The sequence below is a fragment of the Trichosurus vulpecula genome, chromosome 9, assembly GCF_011100635.1.
Source record: "Trichosurus vulpecula isolate mTriVul1 chromosome 9, mTriVul1.pri, whole genome shotgun sequence".
Taxonomy (NCBI): Eukaryota; Metazoa; Chordata; class Mammalia; order Diprotodontia; family Phalangeridae; genus Trichosurus; species Trichosurus vulpecula.
Window position 1 is genome coordinate 116,396,373 of NC_050581.1, and position 19,201 is coordinate 116,415,573.

General features: G+C 44.4%; 1 protein-coding gene across 1 annotated transcript in view; it reads left to right on the forward strand.

The window, feature by feature from the left end:
* CCDC13 (coiled-coil domain containing 13) overlaps positions 1-6,112 on the forward strand; it is a 103,846-nt gene extending 97,734 nt beyond the window's left edge. The window contains 2 exon segments of the mRNA XM_036739621.1: positions 3,522-3,636; positions 5,953-6,112. Coding sequence (XP_036595516.1) covers positions 3,522-3,636; positions 5,953-6,112 — 275 coding nt within the window.
* The last annotated feature ends 13,089 nt before the right edge of the window (positions 6,113-19,201 follow it).

Genomic DNA, 19,201 nt, shown 5'->3' on the forward strand with positions numbered 1-19,201 from the left:
GCCAGAACTGAATAGGACGAAACCAGGTTGGACCACATTTGGGTGATTATGCAGTTATCTTTTGTTGCTTTTTTTTTTTTTTTGGAGGGTGAAAGGCAGAGCAATTGGGGTTAAGTGACTTGCCCAAGGTCACACAGCTAGTAAGTGTGTCAAGTGTCTGAGGCTGGATTTGAACTCAGGTCCTCCTGACTCCAGGGCTGGTGCTCTACTCACTGCGCCACCTAGCTGCCCCATGCAGTTATCTTTTAATGACTCTAAGCTTCTCTCTGAAACAAAGAGAGCCCACCTTTGCAACACCAACATTTTTCTAGTGATGCACTATGAGCTGGAGTCATGGAATAACATAGTCTCTGAAGAATTAAATCTGTGGGTAACCTGGAACGCAAGGAGAGCTGTTGCAGAAGGGTGGGGGATGTGAGAAGGCTGGATCTTATATGACCAAGGAAGAATTAATTGCACAAGAACAGTGAGGTAGAAGAGATCATTGAAGAGATGTTTGACTAGCAATGGAGGTGGGCTGTTCAGGTAGGTAGGGTAAGCGACAGCTGATGGACGGCCCATGTTCTCCAGAGTTGAGAGATCTAAGGGAGGCTCCTCACATGTTGGGTAGGCCTCCTTTGGGAGACTTCAAGGGGCACGTGGATAAAAATCATACAAAATGAGGGTTACCATCTGCCCCAATAGAATGGCTCTTTGTACACTGATGAGATCACAGATACATCTGACATTTATATAACATTTTAACATTAACGCCAGAGCAGGGACAATGTCTTTTTTCATTTGTGTGTTCCTCACACATGGTAGGCACTTAATGAATGTTTATTTGATTGTACTGAGTTAAGCTGAACTGAATGGAACTGAATTGGATTGACTTAGACCGGTGGGAGCTTGTCAGGTTACCTAGCTCAGTAGGTTGGGAGGCTGGGAGAGTTTGGTGGAAAGTTGTCTCAGCAGGGGGAGAGGGTGGGGCGGAGAGAGAGAGATGAGAACACGAACGTCTCATGTTGTTTCCTGGCTCTCTCCCTGATCCCTTCACCCCACATGCCTTTCCAACTTTGGGCACAGCTGTATCAGGGAATGTGTGATTTCTCTGAGCCAAACAGGGCCATGGGGGAGAGCCAGGGCAGCAAGCCCTTGCAGTAATCCTCCATCTTGCTCTGAGTTTCATGAAGGAAGAGTTAGAGCCATAGGAAGAGAAAAGAACAGTGGCCCTGTCACTGCCTCTGCCACTTGTGTGATGTGGCAGAACTCATTTCCCTTCCCTGACTTCAGGGTCCTCACATGCAAAATATCTAAGTTACCTCCAATTCCTTGTTTTGATACATCTGAAGATTCCTTCCAGCTCTAAGTCTTATTATTCCTTGACCTATCTCTGTGGGATAGTCGACTTTCCCTGAGCTATCCAGAGCTGATTTCCTCTTCCTCTCACCACCTACAATGTTTTGATTCAAAAAATTCAACAAACATTTACTCAGTTCTGCTGCAAAAGTCTCTGCCCTCATGGAAATTCAGTCTATTAGAGGGATAAGATACCAATCCAAAAGGCTCTGATACGCAGTAATTCATGATGAGTTCATTAAAGAGGGGCAAAGTGCTTGTGATGTCCGAGGAAGGAAAGACCCTTAACTTGAATAGTGTGATTTTATTGATATTTCTTTCCCTGTTTTATAAACAAAGGCATGACTATTTGGATCACTTAAAGACTTCATATGGATAGATAGATACATAGATACATAAATAGATACGTACAGAAAGATACATAGATACATAGACAGAGAGACGGATACATAAATAGATATATAGATACGTAGACAGATAGTTAAAAAATATATATGGATATATGTAGTACACTCCAAACTCTAGACATAAGAAAAACATTCTTCTGTGCCCAGGGTTTTGAGTATAATAATGATGGCTGACATTTGTGATGTTACCAGTGACCCAGAAGGAAAGCTCCTACTCAGAACGTAACAGGGATCCTAAATTCGTCCTAGAAGCAAAACAATCCCAAAGAAGAGGATTGGGCTTTTCTCCAACTCGGCACCCTAGAGTAGCACTCTGGATAGTGTCTATAGTCTCCTTAAAAGTAATGTAACAGGGTCCCATCTAGAAAGAGTCTTTAATGTACAAAACATATCAGATTTAGGATGGCAATTTATTTCGTCCATCACAAAAGAGATGCTTAAAATACAAAAGATTGATAATATTAACACATTAACAAGGACTTAAAACATAAGTCCATAACCCATCACATCTACTGTGCTCTCCTAGGAGGTAACTTAACTTTGGGGAACATTCACCTTCAGTCTGTCCCATCTAAGCAACTTAAGAGGTCCAGATTTCCTGGCCAGTGAGGCAAATCTCTTTACTCCTTTGGGGTTTACGATGATCCTGTTAGTGGATCCTATTAGGGTCATTGGATGGTTTTCAAGAGTAGAATTGCCTTTCTCTGTGACTGTGGGACTCGCTTCTCAGGCGTCTGTTTCCTGCTCGTCAAAATGGAGGTAGACTTTAGTATAGCTTTATATAATCTGATCCTAAAATTGGAGGGAGAAGGCTTCAAACTCCCTTTCCAACCATTCCCCCAAAGCATCCCTCTATTTGCCATAAGGGTCACCATCCCCACCCCACCCCAGCCCCCAGGTCATCAGGCTTCTTGGATGGCAGGTGAAGAGACAACTGACTTTTAGCATCAAGAATAAGTAGTTAAAGTTGACAGATACCATCTTCTTAAAATAAAAATTCTCTTAACCGTGTAAAAAAAAGGATAAATAGTTAAAATAAGAAGCTATCGGGTGGTTTGCCTTCTAGTGCAACAGGAGGGATGGGGTTGGGGGGAGGCATGTGGGTAGCCTCCCCAGCAGCTTTGTTGTGTCCCAAGACTTCTGTCTGGAACCATAGGATGGCGTCTGCCTGTGCCCCCATCCATGCCAACTGCAGTTGCCTTCCTGCAGTTCCACTTGCCTTCAGCATGCTTTGGAGTGCTTGTTCAGGCATCAGAATTCCTAGTTACTGCTCTGAGTACAAGTGTTATCATCCCTGTTTCACAAAGGAGTTAACGGAGGCTCCTTGCCTAAAGTGCACTTGCCTAAAGCTGCAGGTCTTCTGACACCGAGTCCAGTGTTTTTTTTTTCATTACAGTCTGCTGCTGAATAGAAGCTATTATTAGGGAATACAGGAAGTTTGGGCTCTAAATTTTTTTTGCTCATAATAGCTTTTACCAACAGGAGAGTTCAGCAGAGGTTTCTACAAATGTAGATACAATATTACAAATGGCTTGTGTTTTTGTAATGTATTTTAAAAATTGCTCACAATTCCTCTTAACCAGCAGGGATGATTGGGGAAGACTTCCTGGAGGAAGTGACATTTAAGTAGATTAAAAGACCTGGTAGGAATTCAACAGATGACCCAGAGAGAAAAGGGTGGGCATCCATAAAGATCTCTGGAAACTTAAGCATAAGAATCAGCCTTGGGGGTGGGAGGGGTGGGTCACTGAATTTACTTTTCATATGCTTACACAGGACTGCCTGCTAATAACGTGAGACATAACCTGAATGTGAGTGAGAGACGGGACCTGTCCTTGAGTCAGCTCTCAGAGGTGCCACTGGAGTCGCAGGTAGAAGAGCTGACCACCAGGTAATCTGTTCTGTTTGCTTCCCTTATATTTTGTATTGTTTACTTTTTCCTGTAGAAGGTTGTATCTGTTCTTCAGGGACCAATTTGTTGGGATTTGAACAAACCAAGGAAGACCAGCCAACAGATGCTATATTTGTAATTCCAGCAGTTGTCACTTGGCACGTGGTGGTGTCTGGAGCATGGCAAAGGGTCCAAACACAGAATCACAGCATGGCAGAGATGGCAGAGGGCTTCAGAGGCCATCTGGGCCAACCTATGTCTGAGCAAGGATATTCTCTACAAGATTTCCCCAAAGTGATCATCTGGCCTTGCTCGAAGGTCTCTAGTGAGGGAGGTTTTTCCCAAGGTAGTCCATTCCACTTTTGGAGAGATCTAATGGTTAGCAAGATTGTTCTTCCCCAAGCCTATATCTCCCTATCTGTGACTTCTGCCCCTTGAATTCCACCATAGCTCCCACCCTCTGGGGTCACCCAGAACAAATCTAATCCCTACATTGCATCCCTTCAAATACTCCAAGCCAGCTATCATCTTCGCTCTTAAGTCTTCTCTTTTTCTCTAGGATAAACATCTGCTGTTTCTGTACCTGATCCTCACATATCATGGGTTCAAGTCTCATAGTCCTAGTTATATTCCTTCAGATACTCTCCAGATTATTAATATCCTTTCTAAAATGTGGCCCCCAGAGGACTGACGACAATATTCCAGATGCAGTCTGACCAAAGCAACAGGCCTGTCGTCTCCCTCTATCTGAATGCTGTACCTGAGATCACATTAGCATTTTTGGTTGCCGTATTATGCTGTTGGCCCATATTGTGCTTGCAGTCCACTAAAACCTCCAGATCTCTTTCAGACAAATGGTTATTTAGCCATAACTTGCCAGTGGTGGTGTTTTCGCAAAGCTGATTTTTTGAACCCACATGTAAGATTCTACATTTGCCTCAGTTAAATTTCATCTTATTATTTGTCCCTTTGCTCTAGCCTAGATTCTGAAGTTCTTGAATCTGGTAGCTGTCCTTTCCAGCTTTGTGTTATCTGCACATTTTATAAGCATGACATCTGTGCCTTTATTCAAGTCCTTGATTAAAAAAAAAAAGTAAAGAACAAGATTAGATATTCTACCAGGGAATAAACTGTTCTACCAAAGGATGTCTTCCAGTAGACATTGTCCCTTTAATGATTATTCTTTGGGCCTGATCATTCACCTTCTAACCAGGCAGTTAGGTGGTGCAGTGGATAGAATGCCATCCTCTTCCTGAGTTCAAATCTAGCCTCTGACACTTACCAGCTGTGTAACTCTGGGCAAGTCAACCCTATTTGCCTTAGTTTTCTAATTCAAGTCTCCTGTCTCTAGGGTTAGCACTCTGTCCACTACCCCAGACTGCTTCCTCTAGTCCTTTTATTTTCCCTTTAGTTCTCTTTGGTCCCATTCTTCTCTGAACATCAGTTTCCTTCCCTGTGAAATGGAGATGATGTTATACCTCTTATCTCACAGCGTGGTTGTCAGGGAAGTGCTTTGTAAACCTGGATAACTCATTGGTATGGGGCTCTCTCCTCACTGGTTGAGCTGAGATACTTCGCTCCCATTGGGAGACCTCCTTCATTTGGTCTTGTTTGGTGCATACTCTCCTAGGTTTGCCTTCCCTGGCACCTCTTTTTCTGTTAATTTAGATAAATGAGTTTCTTCACTATTTGCTATGTGTGTATTCATTGTGGAACTAGTATCTGGTGGGAAGAAAGTCAAGCCTTGGATATAGAGTTGGGGGTGGTCCTCCCCCTCTTAATGAATGTGATCAGGAGTTTAACTTAACCCTGAAAAGCACATCCCCTAGACGAAGAACATATAAGGGAGCAGATGGCTCCTATCCTAGCCTGGCTGCCCCTCTCTCTAAGGAGAGCAGAGCAGCTGGCCTCCATCCCCAACCTCCTGCTTCCCCTGATGGCAGGAACTAAGTCCTACTTGGAGAAGGGTGGGAGGAGGAGATTCTAGAGATACGTCTATTCCTACCTCCCTTCAAGCCACCATTGAGAAGCCTCTGTGCCTGAAAGAGCCCTGAGGAGCTCTACAGAAACAATGATAATTCACATTTCTAGAGTGCTTTCCAGTTTACAAAGCACTTTCCTCACAGCATCCCTGTCAGGCAGAAGTGCACACATTGTCCCCATTTACAGATGAAGGGTTAAGTTTAAAAGTCCCTTACCTAGAGCCATGCCCCTCCCCCAAGTGTCGGAGCTGACTTTCCTGCTTCTAGGCCCATCCTCTTCCTGATGTGCCTTGTTTGAGAAGTGAAGTTTTGCTTTGCATTTGTATCTGTTTAGACTTTTGATCCAGGTCGAAGAGAACGAAGCCTTGAAAGCTGCCATGAACAACATCCTGAAGGTGAAGGAGGAAGACTTCAGGCTGTACCATGAGACCATGAGCCAAGTGAAGCAGATCTTCCTACAGGCCCTTCGACAGCAACAAATGGAAAAGAACTAGCAGCCAGCCCTCCAGGCAGGACCCTAGGAAAGGAAGTGGGGAGGCAGAGCAGGACAGATAAGAGCAGGACAGGGCAGGCTTCCATCCTCTGGGCAGCCGGGACACGCCAGGATCTTCCTGCCCTAGAATCACATAGCCTCAGGTTTTGCTTGTCCATTTGTGTCACTTGGAGGATTGCAAATGGAGGAGGAACAGGATTTGCCATGGGGATTGGGCCTTGGTCTTCATCCCCTTTCTATCTGATGGTGCCATTAAAAATGAGTAAGTCCAAGGCAAAGCCAGTTAAGGCCTAATCCCTCAGGGTGATACTGTGACAACCCAAGCAGTTTTGGAATCTCTTCGTAGAATGGGAAGAGCTCATGAAGCACTTACTTAAAACTCCAGGACGCATAAAATTCAAGATCACCTAACCCAAGAGGCTGCACTAACAGCAGCAAGTATGGGCTGTTGGGCTCATAGGATTTTAAAGTGCAGAGTGACCTTAGAGATAATAGAGTCCAATCTCCTGTGAGCAGCAGGGAGGGAAAGGGACTTCCCCAAGGTCATAGAACCAGTAAGTGATAGAGTTAAATTTGAACCCAGATCTCCTGACTCCCCACACCATGCTGTCTTCAACAAAGTGCTTTTACTTCCATCATCTCCTTTTAATCCAGGAGGGGAAGGATGATCCTCCTTGCTCAAGGACATGTGACTAATAAGCATTAGGACTAGAATTCATTTCATTTCAATTAAATTCAACAAGCATTCATTGTGTGCTTACTGTATACAGGGCCCTGTGCTCAAGACTAAGGATACAGAGATGAAAACCAGTATAGCCTTTTGCCTTCATGGAGCGTAGCCTAACAGATGGCATACATCATGCACACAGATATGATACTAGGAGAAATGTGAACCCAGGGCCAAAGGAAGAATCCATACAGAGCACATTAGATGCCAGCCAGAGGGCATTTTTACTTGAAAGGCTGATTGGTGAGAGGGAAAGATTAGAAGGAAGAGAGGGAGTTCAATAAACAAACATGAGAAGAGAATGCATTCCAGAAATGGCAACAGTGGAGGCAGGAGAAGGCCCGATGGCACCAGGAAACAACTTAGAAGTCCAGCAGTCCAATTTGGCTAGAGCATCGAGTGTGTGCAGGGCTGTAATATAAAGTAATGCTGGAAAGGTAAGTTGGAACCAGATGATGAAGACCTCGAATGCTGGGCAAAGGGGTTCATGGTTTGCCCGATGCTAGGGGGGCACTGAAAGCTTTTGGACAGGGTAGTGATATGGCAAGAACAGCAAGAATGTTCTGGCAGATACATGAAGGATTAGTCAGGGCTTCTAACTCAGTTTCCAATGCGCTTTCCACTATCTCAGGCTCTTTTTTGTAGCACATTTCTTTATTGTTTTGACTAATTCCAAATAGCCTCAAAGCTCCCAATGAAAACCCATGAGGCAGACACTCAGCCCAAGCCCACCCTTCCAAATAATTTCATTTCTCAGCGCCTAGAGACAAGGCCTTGGCCCAGCAGGTAAGTCCTTTGGGAAGGTGGCTCAGGGGCAGTAAGAACAGAGTAATGACCCACGCAGGGGTTGGCGGAATGTGAAATCTGCTCGATAATCCCCAAACAACCTCTCAATTGAGGTGATCATGATGGGAGAACTAATCTTTCTAACAGACTGTTTTGACCATCACTCTTCTGCTCAAAACCCTTTGGTGACTGCCCGTCGTCCTCAGGCAACGAAGCTTCTCGGCGGGTCCTTGGAGGCCTTTCCTGATGTGACTCCCAGCTTCCTTTCCAGGCTTATTTCATAGTCCTTCCCTTCATACACTACATCCCACTCAGACTGGACTGCTAGCTGTTCCCTGGTCTCATCCTGCCCTCTCCCACCTCCATGTCTTTACTCACGCTACTCCCTCCCCCCAACCCTGGAAGGCACTTCCTCCTCATTTCTACCTTTTGAAAACTTTCTCTTCTTTAAGGCGTGTCTCAAATGTCACATCCATGAAGCCTCCCCTGACATGACTTGGATTCCCTCTTCTCCACCCGCAGCAATCACCATCACTGCCCAAGCTGGAAATGATCTCTTCCTCAGATTTCCACAGGGAAATCGGCCCCATTCTCTCCTCTGCTACTATCACTATTTTATATCCTATTGTTTGCGTATGTGTTGCATTCTCCCACATCATCAGTAAACTGTAAGCTTCTTGAGAGCAGGGACTGTGTCATTTGTCTCTGTACATGTGTCACTTGGTGGGGTTTCATAGAGGCCCCAACCACAATAGTCCTTTAATAAATGTTTATTAAATTAAATTGAACTGTAGGTGAAGGATCTTTAGTTCCCCATATAGTCACCATTTCATAAGATTTTGGGTTCTAAGGGCCATCAGAATGTAGCACCTGGAACTTCAGAGTGGAAGGGATCTTTGAAACCCCCACGTTTTACAGATGAAGCAACTTGGATCCTGAGAAAGAAGATGGCTTGTCTAAGTGCACAAGGGTGGTAAATGGCAGAGCCAGAATTCACACTGCATTCTGCTGACTCCATACCCAGTGTTCTCTCCACTCTGAATGCCATTGTCCAGTTAGTGAAATGCCCAGTGTGGCTACAGTAGAAAGAGCCCTGGATGTAGGGGCAGTAGACTCTGTGGCCCAACTTTGAAACTAAGTACATGTGTAAATATATCAAGCAATCAATAAACATTAAGTAACTACTATGTGCTAGGCACTGTGCTGAGAGCTGGGGCTGTAAAACTAAGCAAGGAAATCATACCTTAATATCCTTTCTTTGGGCCTCAGTTTCCTTATCTGTAAAATGAGGAGGTGGGACTGTAGGATTTGTTCTGTGGAGTTTGGGTTCAATCAAGGATCTAGAGGTCCTTGAGGACCTAGAGGACCACATGTGGCCTTGAGGCTGCAGGTTCCCCACCCCTGGAATAGATGATCTGAGAGCCCTTACACCTTGTTCTAGGACCTATGATCTTCTGATCCTGAGAGAGCCCCTGAGAATTATCTCATCACAAAGTATAGTCTTGGACTGGACCTTCCCACTGTAATGATCTCTTCTACCGTACCCCTGTATCAGGAGACTGAGACAGGTATAGGGTCAGAGGACAGAAACCCAAAATCAGTGATGCTTTTGGGCTCTCCACTGACAAGGAGTATAGCTGGTCTCCACTGGTGGTACAGCAGGGAGCCAGGATCATAGGATTTCAGGTTGGAAGGAACCATAAAGTTCTATCTTTAAAGGACCATCTAGTCCCCCACCCTCTCATTTTACAAAAGAAACATCGGAGGCCCAGAGAAGAAAAGGGACTTGCCAAAAGGCTCAGAGAGGCTTCTGGGGTATGAGAGCTTCTGGAGATGAAGAATGGCCTTGATGGTGAAGGGAACATTTGTTGAGAGCCCATGGACTTTCTGGTGAGTGTTAGAAGCAAACTTGGAGGAAAGGAAGGGGAGAAGCCAGTACAGGCTTCAATAAACGTTAAGATGTCTCCTTCTACCTGATACAAACTGCATCCAACCTACCACTTTATAATACCACCTTTGGGAAAAGAAAAAGCATAATTCAATAATTCAATTCATTTGGAGAGAAGAGCATTGGACTTTGAATCAAGAGTACCTGGTTTCCACTGGGGCTCTGCCCTTTACTAGGCTCGTGACCTTGGGCAATTCCCCTTCCCTCTTTCTGGGCCTCAGTTTCTTCAGGTGTAAAATGGAGAAAAGTTGGACTAATCTTTAAGGTCTCTTCTAGTTCTAAATCCTATGCCTTTATCCCAGGTCTTCTGAGTCCATATCTTTTATTCTTTTCACTTTGCTCACTGAACTGCTGCTTTGGAGATTTCCCCCTTCCTGTCCCTAAATACCCCCGTGTGTCATGGTGGGAAGGCTGCTGCACTTACAAGTCAGAGGGCTCAGGTTCAGAATCCCAGCTCTGCCATCTACTATGTGTGTGACACATCTGAGTTGGTCACCTTGCCTCGGTCATCTCCCCACCCTCTTTGAAAAGAAGGGAGTTGGACCAAATGACTTTCGAGGCTCCTTCCAGCTAATCTTTGATCTTATGGCCCTTTTCCTAGTCCCTAGGTTGGGAAAGCCCGGTACAGTGGGTACTCCTATGTAACACTGCTGGCTTTGGCAAAAGGTCCTAGATGAGGACAGATCAGTCCCTGCTTCTCTCTCTTCCTCATTCCTGCAACTACCCAACTTCCCTTCCTACCCCACTCTAAAGAACAGAGATCTTCTAGAGTAGCCACATAAGCTCAGGGTGAAACAGCAGCCAAGCAGGACTCTTCAGCAGGGCTAGCCCCTAGAGCCCACCAGGCAGTCCTGCCCTTTTAGCCTTTTGGTATCAACCCAATGCACTGGGGAGCTGGGGAGTGGAATGGCGGTGCCCTCAGAAGGCCCCTTTCCAGCTAGGAAGGGTTGTTAAGGCCTCTTTTCAGCAGTGACTTGTCCCTGTCATTGCCTGGAGATTAAAACAGGATGAAACTGAGTGAAGACTAAATTCAGCTTTGGTTTTGGAAGTCCGTAAGTAGGGTGGTCCTGGTGACTTTACTGAAAAGCTTTAGCCAGAAGCCAACCATGAAGAAGCTACTTTTCTCATTCATTAATTCAGTAGTCAACAGACATTAAACACTTGCTGAGGTTTGTATACAGAGAGTTTAGGTAAATGATGATAGCTGCTCAAGTGGAATGATCAGCCTCTAGAAGGAACAGGATCCCCATCACTGGAACACTGCAAGCAGTCACTGGACTTTGTAGATGGAGTTCTTGTTTAAGTGTAGGTTGGACTAGGTGACCAGAAGTCCTTCCAATTTTGTGATTCGACAAAGACCCTCTCTGCCTTCATTGGGCTCATAAAGCAAAAAGCACTGAATTGGAAGTCAGAGGAACTAGTTCAAATCCTAGCTGCGTGATGTCAGGCAAGTTACTTAACTACTCTGGGCCTTGGTGGTTCCTCTAAAAAATAAGGGAGTTGGACTAGATTGAGGGTTCTTGACCTTTTTGTCTGTGTCATGGACCCCTTTTGGCAGGCTGGCAAAGCCTATGGACCCTTTCTTATATTAATGTTTTTAAATGCACAAAACAAAATACACAGGATTACAGAGGAAACCCATTATATTGAAATAAACTTGTGATTTTTTCCCCCCATTCAAGTTCATGGTCCCCTTGGGGATCTGATAGAGATCTGTGGATCCCAGGTTAAGAACCTTTGGAGAAGATGGTCTCTAAGCTCCCATAAGATATGAACACAGATATATCTATAAAACATGACATTATGTAACTATAGTAGAGAAGCACAGAACATGTGCTATATGAGGTCCAAACATAGACTAAAAATGGGCAGATGCTTGGCACTGGGAAATTCAGATGCTCCCACAGAAAACCTAGACGTGGCAGTGCCAGAGTGGTAACTTTCCTTTAGGGAAATGGGAAAACTGGTCCACAATCTCATCAGCAAATCCAAAGGCACACTGATTCTAACTCTGGAAACCTGCTTTTGTAATGGGGGAAGACTCGGTGGTGAACTGGCAGGGAGTTTCCCTTGGCATAGCATGTCTGTTGTGGGGGATGGGCTGGGGAAGGACTGGCTCTGCGACTATAATGATCTCAACCACATTGCCAGGAGGGTGTTTAACCTATTTAGAAGAAAAACAGGTTAAGGTGTCCTCATTTACATACTAACACTAGATGAAGCGAATTCCAAATCTTTGTTCCCTTCTTTTCAGCAGATGCCCCAAAGATCTCTACTGGACAAGCCTGTGTAACAGGACTGGATTAGAGTACCCATAAATAATATTGGCTACACATACACACACACACACACACACACACACACATACACACACACACACAGAGTTAATCTGAAGGCCTGTCAATGAGGTCTGACAGAATTAACTTCATTGCCTACTTTTGGGGTGAGGCATCCTGATTTAGCTATGTTATATGAGTAATTATTGGGTATCAGTCCAAGGAAGGTCTCCGACAGATGGACTCGGTGCAAGTTTGGGTGTTGATCTTTAATAATTGTTTCTTTGTTTTATTGCCTCCACGCTGGAAGAGCAGAATCTGGCTTAAGTCACTAAGCATACCCAGCCTGTCAAAACACTAAACATGGAATATGTTTATTAGCACCATGTAAGGAACAAGCACCTACTTACGGCCTTTCCTTCCTTGGGTGCCAGTGCCACACTCATAGCCCTTGGGCTAGCTTCCAAACCATTCCCATGTTGCATATATCAGCCCCCTGACTATTTCCTGGTATCCCTAAGCACCCCTCTTGGAATTGCACACATCCATTGCCTTTTGAAACTGCTCCTGCAGTGGTGAAAGTTGGGCAAGAGATTTTCCCAGGCAAGCTTCAGTACCAGCTTCTGTCTTCCCCAGTACTTGTGGGAACACCTCCCAGCAGTTGAAGCTTCTGACAAGTCTTTCAATAGAGCAGAATTTATGTAAGTAATTGTTTAGACATTTCTAGCTAAGAATCACAGGTTAGAGTTGGAAGGTACTTTGAGATAATTTAGTCTAAGCCAAACCCCCAAACTTACCCCCATCTCCACACATCACATACACTCTAAAAATGACAGCCCTGAATCAGTCCCTTTGGAAAGTGAGAGACTGACTAGGAAGCTTGAGAACAGAGATGGTGATTGTGAAGACAGTGGTTTTGGTTAGTACCTTACAGCGAGATCAAAGAGTTGAGTTGGTGCATGGCTTGGCTAAGGTTGGAGCATGAAAGCTTTGGCTATGCGTGACTTAAGGGAGACAGTGAACTGGGGTAGAAGGTTAGTTTGAATGCTAATGTCCCCTTTGTGCCCCATAGGCCAGCATGGTGTGAGCATTGATGAAAAGGTGGTGAGATCAGCTGTCTCACACAATATTTCGGAACCACGGGGTCCTGGGTTTCTTCTTGCCTGGGCTGTACCAGTTAGCCTTTGACAGGGTAGGGAAACTGAGACTTTCACCTTTCACTAATTTCTAAACTTTCACTGAACTCTGAACTCCAACTCCAGGTTCTAAACTTTTCTGGCTTCTGAGTTAGCCTGGCTCCTTTGACTCAGAAATTGGCAGCACCCAGTCTTCTATTACCTGCCCTTTTTCTGCCATTGGCATCATAATTAGGTACTATATCTACCATCCCTTCTATCTTTTCCTTCTTGTCTCTTTCTCCTATGTACTCTAGATTATGAGTGGGGTTTTCCTGGGATTGGTTTATAAGAAAAAATGCAAATTCAGAAATAACCCGCAAAGATAAGGTCACTAAAAGTGAATATAAAAGATAAGTTATCTTCCCAGACTGTATGTTGCTTGAACTTTTTGACAATGTAAATAGAATTTTTATCTTTTAGATTACACATAAAGAAAATTTTCAACATTCATTTTTTATAAGATTTTGAATTCCAATTTTTTTCTTCCTTTCCTCCTCCCCAAGACAGCAAGCAATCTGATGTAGGTTATACTTCTGAAATCATGTAAAACATATTACCACATTAGTCATGTTGTGAAAGAAGATATAGACCAAAAGGAAAAAAACCACACACACACAAAACCCAAAGAAAGTGAAAATGGTCTACTTTGATCTGCATTCAGATTCCATAGTTCTTTCTCTGGGTGTGGATAGCATTTTCCATCACGAGTCTTTTGGAATTGTATTGTATTGCTAAGAAGAGCTAAGTCTATCGTAGTTGATTATCATAGTGTTACTGCGTACAATGTTCTCCTGGTTCTGCTCACTTCACTCCGCATCGGTTCATGTAAGTCCAGGTTTTTTTTGGAAATCTGCCTGCTCATCATTTCTTATAGCACAATAGTACTCCATTACATTCATATGTCACAACTTGTTCAGCCATTCCCCAAATGGTGGGTGCCTGAACTTTCTAAGTTATTTCATCAAATCAGACTTCCTCAGAATGAGTTCAGTCCATGATTTACCTTTTCTAGTATGGGAGCCCCACGTCATAGTCCAGATCCCTCATGGTCCCCCCAGATCCTCCCTTCGGGTTTGAGACTGACTAATCTGGACACATCAGATCATTCTCGTTGAGCCATTCTATAATTCCAGGCTCCTCCTTTGTCGCTCTGATCAGTTAGGTAGGCCCCTAATCACCAGTGGGCTTTTGGGATTCTACACCCATCGCTCAGCCAGTCACATATCCCCACCCTCTCCACCATCTTAGAAAGTACTTCCAGGAGCAATCCATCAATCCCAGAAATGCCCAGATTATCGCTACAATAATATTGAGTCCCACCCAACACACACACAGAGCCCACAATATGGAAAACTTAGCCATTATCACTCCTGTCTGGTTTTGGAAGCGGGGGTGGGGTGGAATATAAACAGTGATTGCTTTTTTCCAGTCATGTCTAACTCTTCATGACCCCAGTGGACCTTACTGTCCGTGGGGTTTTCTTGGCAAAATTCCTGGAGTACTTTGCAATTTCCATCTCCAGTGGATTAAGGATAACAGAGGTTAAGTGACTTGCCCAGAGTCACACAGCTTGTAAGTGCCTGAGGCTGGATTTGAACTCAGGTCTTCCTGACTTCAAGGCCCAGGATTGTAATTGCTGAGCCACCTAGCTGCCTCTGTAGTTTGCCTTTATAGTTACAAACACTGATGCCTCTAGATAATAATTGTTTTGTAGAATTTTAATGTTGAAGCACTTTCTTTACGACAACCTCATGAATTAGGTCGTACAGTTATTATTAACCCCATCTCACAGATGAATGACTTGCCCAGGGTTACCGTGCCTCACAGGATCATAGGATAGATCACCTAGTCCAGTCATTTTATTTTACAAGAGAAGAAACAGGCACAAGAGGAAATGATTTGCTCAGCGGCATGTAGGAAATAGCGAAGCTGGAATCCAAACCTAGCCCCCAATCCTGTGTTCATTCAACTATACGGGCTAGCTCTCTGCCAGCTCCATCATCATGGAGTCCTAGAAGTGTGTGGCACAGGCTAGAGATGGGAGGGTTGGTTCCTCCTTCCCTTCTTGCTTTTCTGGAGTCTCCTTCCGTCTCTTACTCTCATCCCTTTCCTTCCCTCCTCCCCTCTCTTCACTCTCTCGTCGGATCTTTGGGCTTGGGCTGGAGGCTCCTCTCCTTCCTTCTCCTGCTATCATTCTGCTGCTCCAATGAAGTAGCAGGAAAGGGGATGAGATATCTTACCCAGAGCACCATGTGACATGGAGCAACCATGAAGCTGAGTGCATCTTCTAATACAAAGGAGTTCTTCGTCAAGGAAACATAATTCTCACACTCGTAGCCTTGAGGCTATGATCTGATCAAGCCCTGTCCATTCTAGCTGTTCATCTTTTGCATCTCTCCTCTCTGTTCCCAGTACCACCTTCTTGGTGCAGGGCTTCATTACCTAGCTACCTGGGCTATCGCGATAGCTGTAATACACGTCCTCTCACCTCCGCTCCTGCTCCCACCAATCTGTCATTCACACTATTGCCAGGACAATTTTTTTCCTCACACCTTTGGTGGTTCCCTGTTGCTGACAACGTAAAACTCAAACTTTGCTTTGCACTCCAGACTCCCCCAATCTAATGCTACCTGACTTTCCCCACATTGTATCATATCACTCCTCTCTATGCTTTCCACCCTTTAGCCAAACTATACATGACTCCTGTCACCTGAATGTGAGCTACATCTCTCACTTCCCTGTTAAAGACGTACCCTAAACTCTATCAGTTTCCAAACTCCAGATCTGCTTGCAGCCTTCAATCCTTTTTTCCCAGACTAGTGATGGCTTAGATCTATGTATGTCATTTAGATATAGCATCTTTTAGAGATATTAATTGTTTCCTGGAGATTGGAATTGCTCCAGTGGAAAGACTCTAGCACATTATCTCCCTACACTTTCTGAATCAAGGTTCATCTCAGGGGAAAATAACACCTAAAGCCTAAAGCCTAAATATAAAGAGGTCTCCGGAGACGTAGTAGATCTAGATATCCTTCCTTTCTTCTCTCTTTCCTTTTCTTCTCTCTTCCTTCTCCTCCTCCTCTTCTTCCTCTTCTTCTTCTTCTCTTTCTACTCCTCCTCCTCCTGTTTCTTTTTCTCTTTCTCTTTTGTTGTCATCTTCTCCTTCTTAATCAAAACAATCTGGTCACTCCGCTTAGAACCAGGAATCCGTATGTCCTCAATAGATCTAAACACCTTCCATCACAAAAAACCCAAGGCCTGACTTCCTCCTTGCTGAATCTACCCCACTGATAATCAGTTTTAGAAGATTTTCCTTCCCTTTTATCACTCAGGGAATAATGAACAATTACTGGCACGTGGACTCCTCTTAGTCTTGGGCACATAGTAAATACTTTATCCCTCTATCTCATGCCATTGGTTTCTAGGCCAGCTGTCTTCCCTCTTCTTCCCTTGGTGAGTTCCTATCGAACCCAAATGCCACCTCCAGGAAGACTTCCTCGTCTTCTCCTATTGGTAATGACCTTCCCCTTGAAACCTCCCTTATCTCTCCACACCTCTTTAATGTACTTCTCATGTTATTTTGGACATTAAAGTTATCTCTTGATGTCTTACATCCATACAAGACAGTGAGTTCCATAAGGGCAGGGGTTATATTTCAAATCTAAATTTCATGTCTCTCCCAGCCCTGAGCACAATGCTATACGCCCAGTAAACACTTAATAAATACTTGTTAAATTAATAATGTGTAATTTCCAGAATATATTCCTGGAGATGAACTTTTCTAAGGCCAGAAAGCACTTAATAAATGACTCTGTAATTTCCATAAAATATTCCGGAGATGAACTTTTGTGAGGCCAGCTCACCCACTCCATTATATCCAGGTAGATACACCATAAAAAGCCTAAAAGCTGGAGACATTTACAGCAGCTCACATGGCTGATGTCAGGGCACATCAAGGCACTGACATCATGTAGAATAAATGTTCAGTTTATGTTCCCAGGTTTATAAATTGGAGCTCAATGATGCAGGAAGTAGGTAATGGGGCCTGGCCTCTATGGAGTTCACAGAGTTCTGCCAAATCTTAATTAACAGGATTGCAGGATCTCTGTAAGGAGCTATAGAAGGAGTGAGGGGCAAGAAGAGGAGGGGAATTCATGAAGAACTGAAATACCAGTGGATGAGAGAATGACTCTTCACCCCTAGAATGGATGCCAGCACCCAAGTTAGCTGCCAGCCAGGCATCCAGAAGAAACCGGGACAGAGGCCTCGGAGTTAGAGCTTCCCAGGTCCTCTCCACCAGGATTCTGTTACAGTCACCATCAATCAATGCTACTGGGAATCTACTGTTTGGAAAGCATTGTGCTAGGAATTACTGGAGGAAAGCTAAAAGAAATTTCATGAAAGGTCCTTTCTCACCTATTCTACTACTCACCTCCCCTTTCTCTCAGGTTCTTTATCCCAAAAGAATGTAGGCAGGGATTGTGTTTGGTCTTTGTATTCCCTGATGCCTGGCACATAGTACTCAATATATGCTTGTTGATTGCTCTCTCTGTCCTAAATAGTTCTCTCTCTCTCTCTCTCTCTCTCTCTCTCTCTCTCTCTCTCTCTCTCTCTCTCTGTCTCTCTCCTTCATCTGCAAAGTCAGATTCAAAAACCTCTAAAGCCCTTTTTAGCTCTGAATCTAAGATTTGTGTTCCCGCAGGTCTTGGGTTCTAAGAGATCTTGGAGGTTGTTGAGTTCTACTCCTTCCTTACTTTGCAGATGAGGAAATTGAATCACAGGGAGATCAAGTGATTTGCCCAGTATATCAGGTGGGATTCAAACCCAAGCCCTCCTAATTCCAGGTCCAGTATATCACCTTTACCTAGGGGGAAGGAGACAGAGAGAGAGAGACAGAGAGAGACAGAGACAGAGAGAGAGACAGAGAGAGACAGAGATAGAAAGAGACACAGAGAGAGAGAGAGAAGAGGAAGAAGAGGAAGGAGGAGGAGGAGAAGCAAAAAGGAGGAGATAATGATTAAGAAGGAGAAGATGACAACAAAAAAGAAAGAAGAGGAGAAGAAACAGGAGGAGTAGAAAGAGGAGAAGAGGAAGAAGAAGAGGAGGAGGAGAGAAGATAAGGAAAGAGAGAAGAAAGGAAGGATATCTAGATCTATGTTTCCAGAGACCTCTTTTTATTTAGGCTTTTCTGAATGACATTGCACCTATGAGCATCTGCTATAGCACTAGGCTATACCTTCAAGGGTTTTTGAGGTGCTGGGAAGTTGTATGCCCCTGTGTTAAATGGTCCTGTCCTCCTAGCATTCTGCATCTGTACTTGCAGCTTTTCTGTCTCCTCTCTTTCCACCTAGTTGTTAGCTGTCACATAGAATCATGGAACTTCAGATCTGGAAGAGCCCTCAGGATGTAACTGAGGCAGAATCTCTTCAAAAACATGCCCGACACGTGCTCTTTCAATGTCTGCTTGAAGACTTCCAGGTCAGCTTTCATGGTTAAAGAAGTGTTTCCTCATAGTCACAGAAGCCTGCCTCCCTGGAATTTCTATCCACTGGTCCTGGTTCATAGGATCACAGGACCAGAGGATCCCAGAGCTAACCTTCAAGGTTGAGGGCTATTTTCTAAATTTACAGCGAAGAGCTTTGCTCCATTCACACGGCGGTAACAAGCAGCCATGGATGCTCTGAACCTGCTGCTTTTCCCATTGTCTTCTGAAGTCTTGCAAAATAAACTTCATCCTTTCAGATACTTGAATCTAGCAGTCATCTCTCTCCCCTACCCCTACCCAGGTCTTCTCCAGGGTAACGTTCCTAGTACTCCCAACAGATCCCTGGCACCATGCTCCTGTACCAAGACACTCCCTCTGCTCACTTCCCTAGACCTCAAGGTGTAGGGGTGACCTTCACCCCATCTATACCTGTCCTGAATGGAGAAGAGTATGCCAGATACTCTTGTCGACATTTTAAAGATACTGAAACTGAGGCCCAAAGAAAGAAAATGACTTGCCCCAGATAACAGAGCCAGATTCAGATCCACATTCTTTGATGCCAAATCCAGAGCTTTTTCTATTATATTATTCAATCTTTGAACCACTGAGGCCCAAGTTGGGGCTCCCAACACTTGGCTAACTAATTTGACACAGAACAGAGGCTGGGAAGGGCAGTAAGTCTTTCCTCAC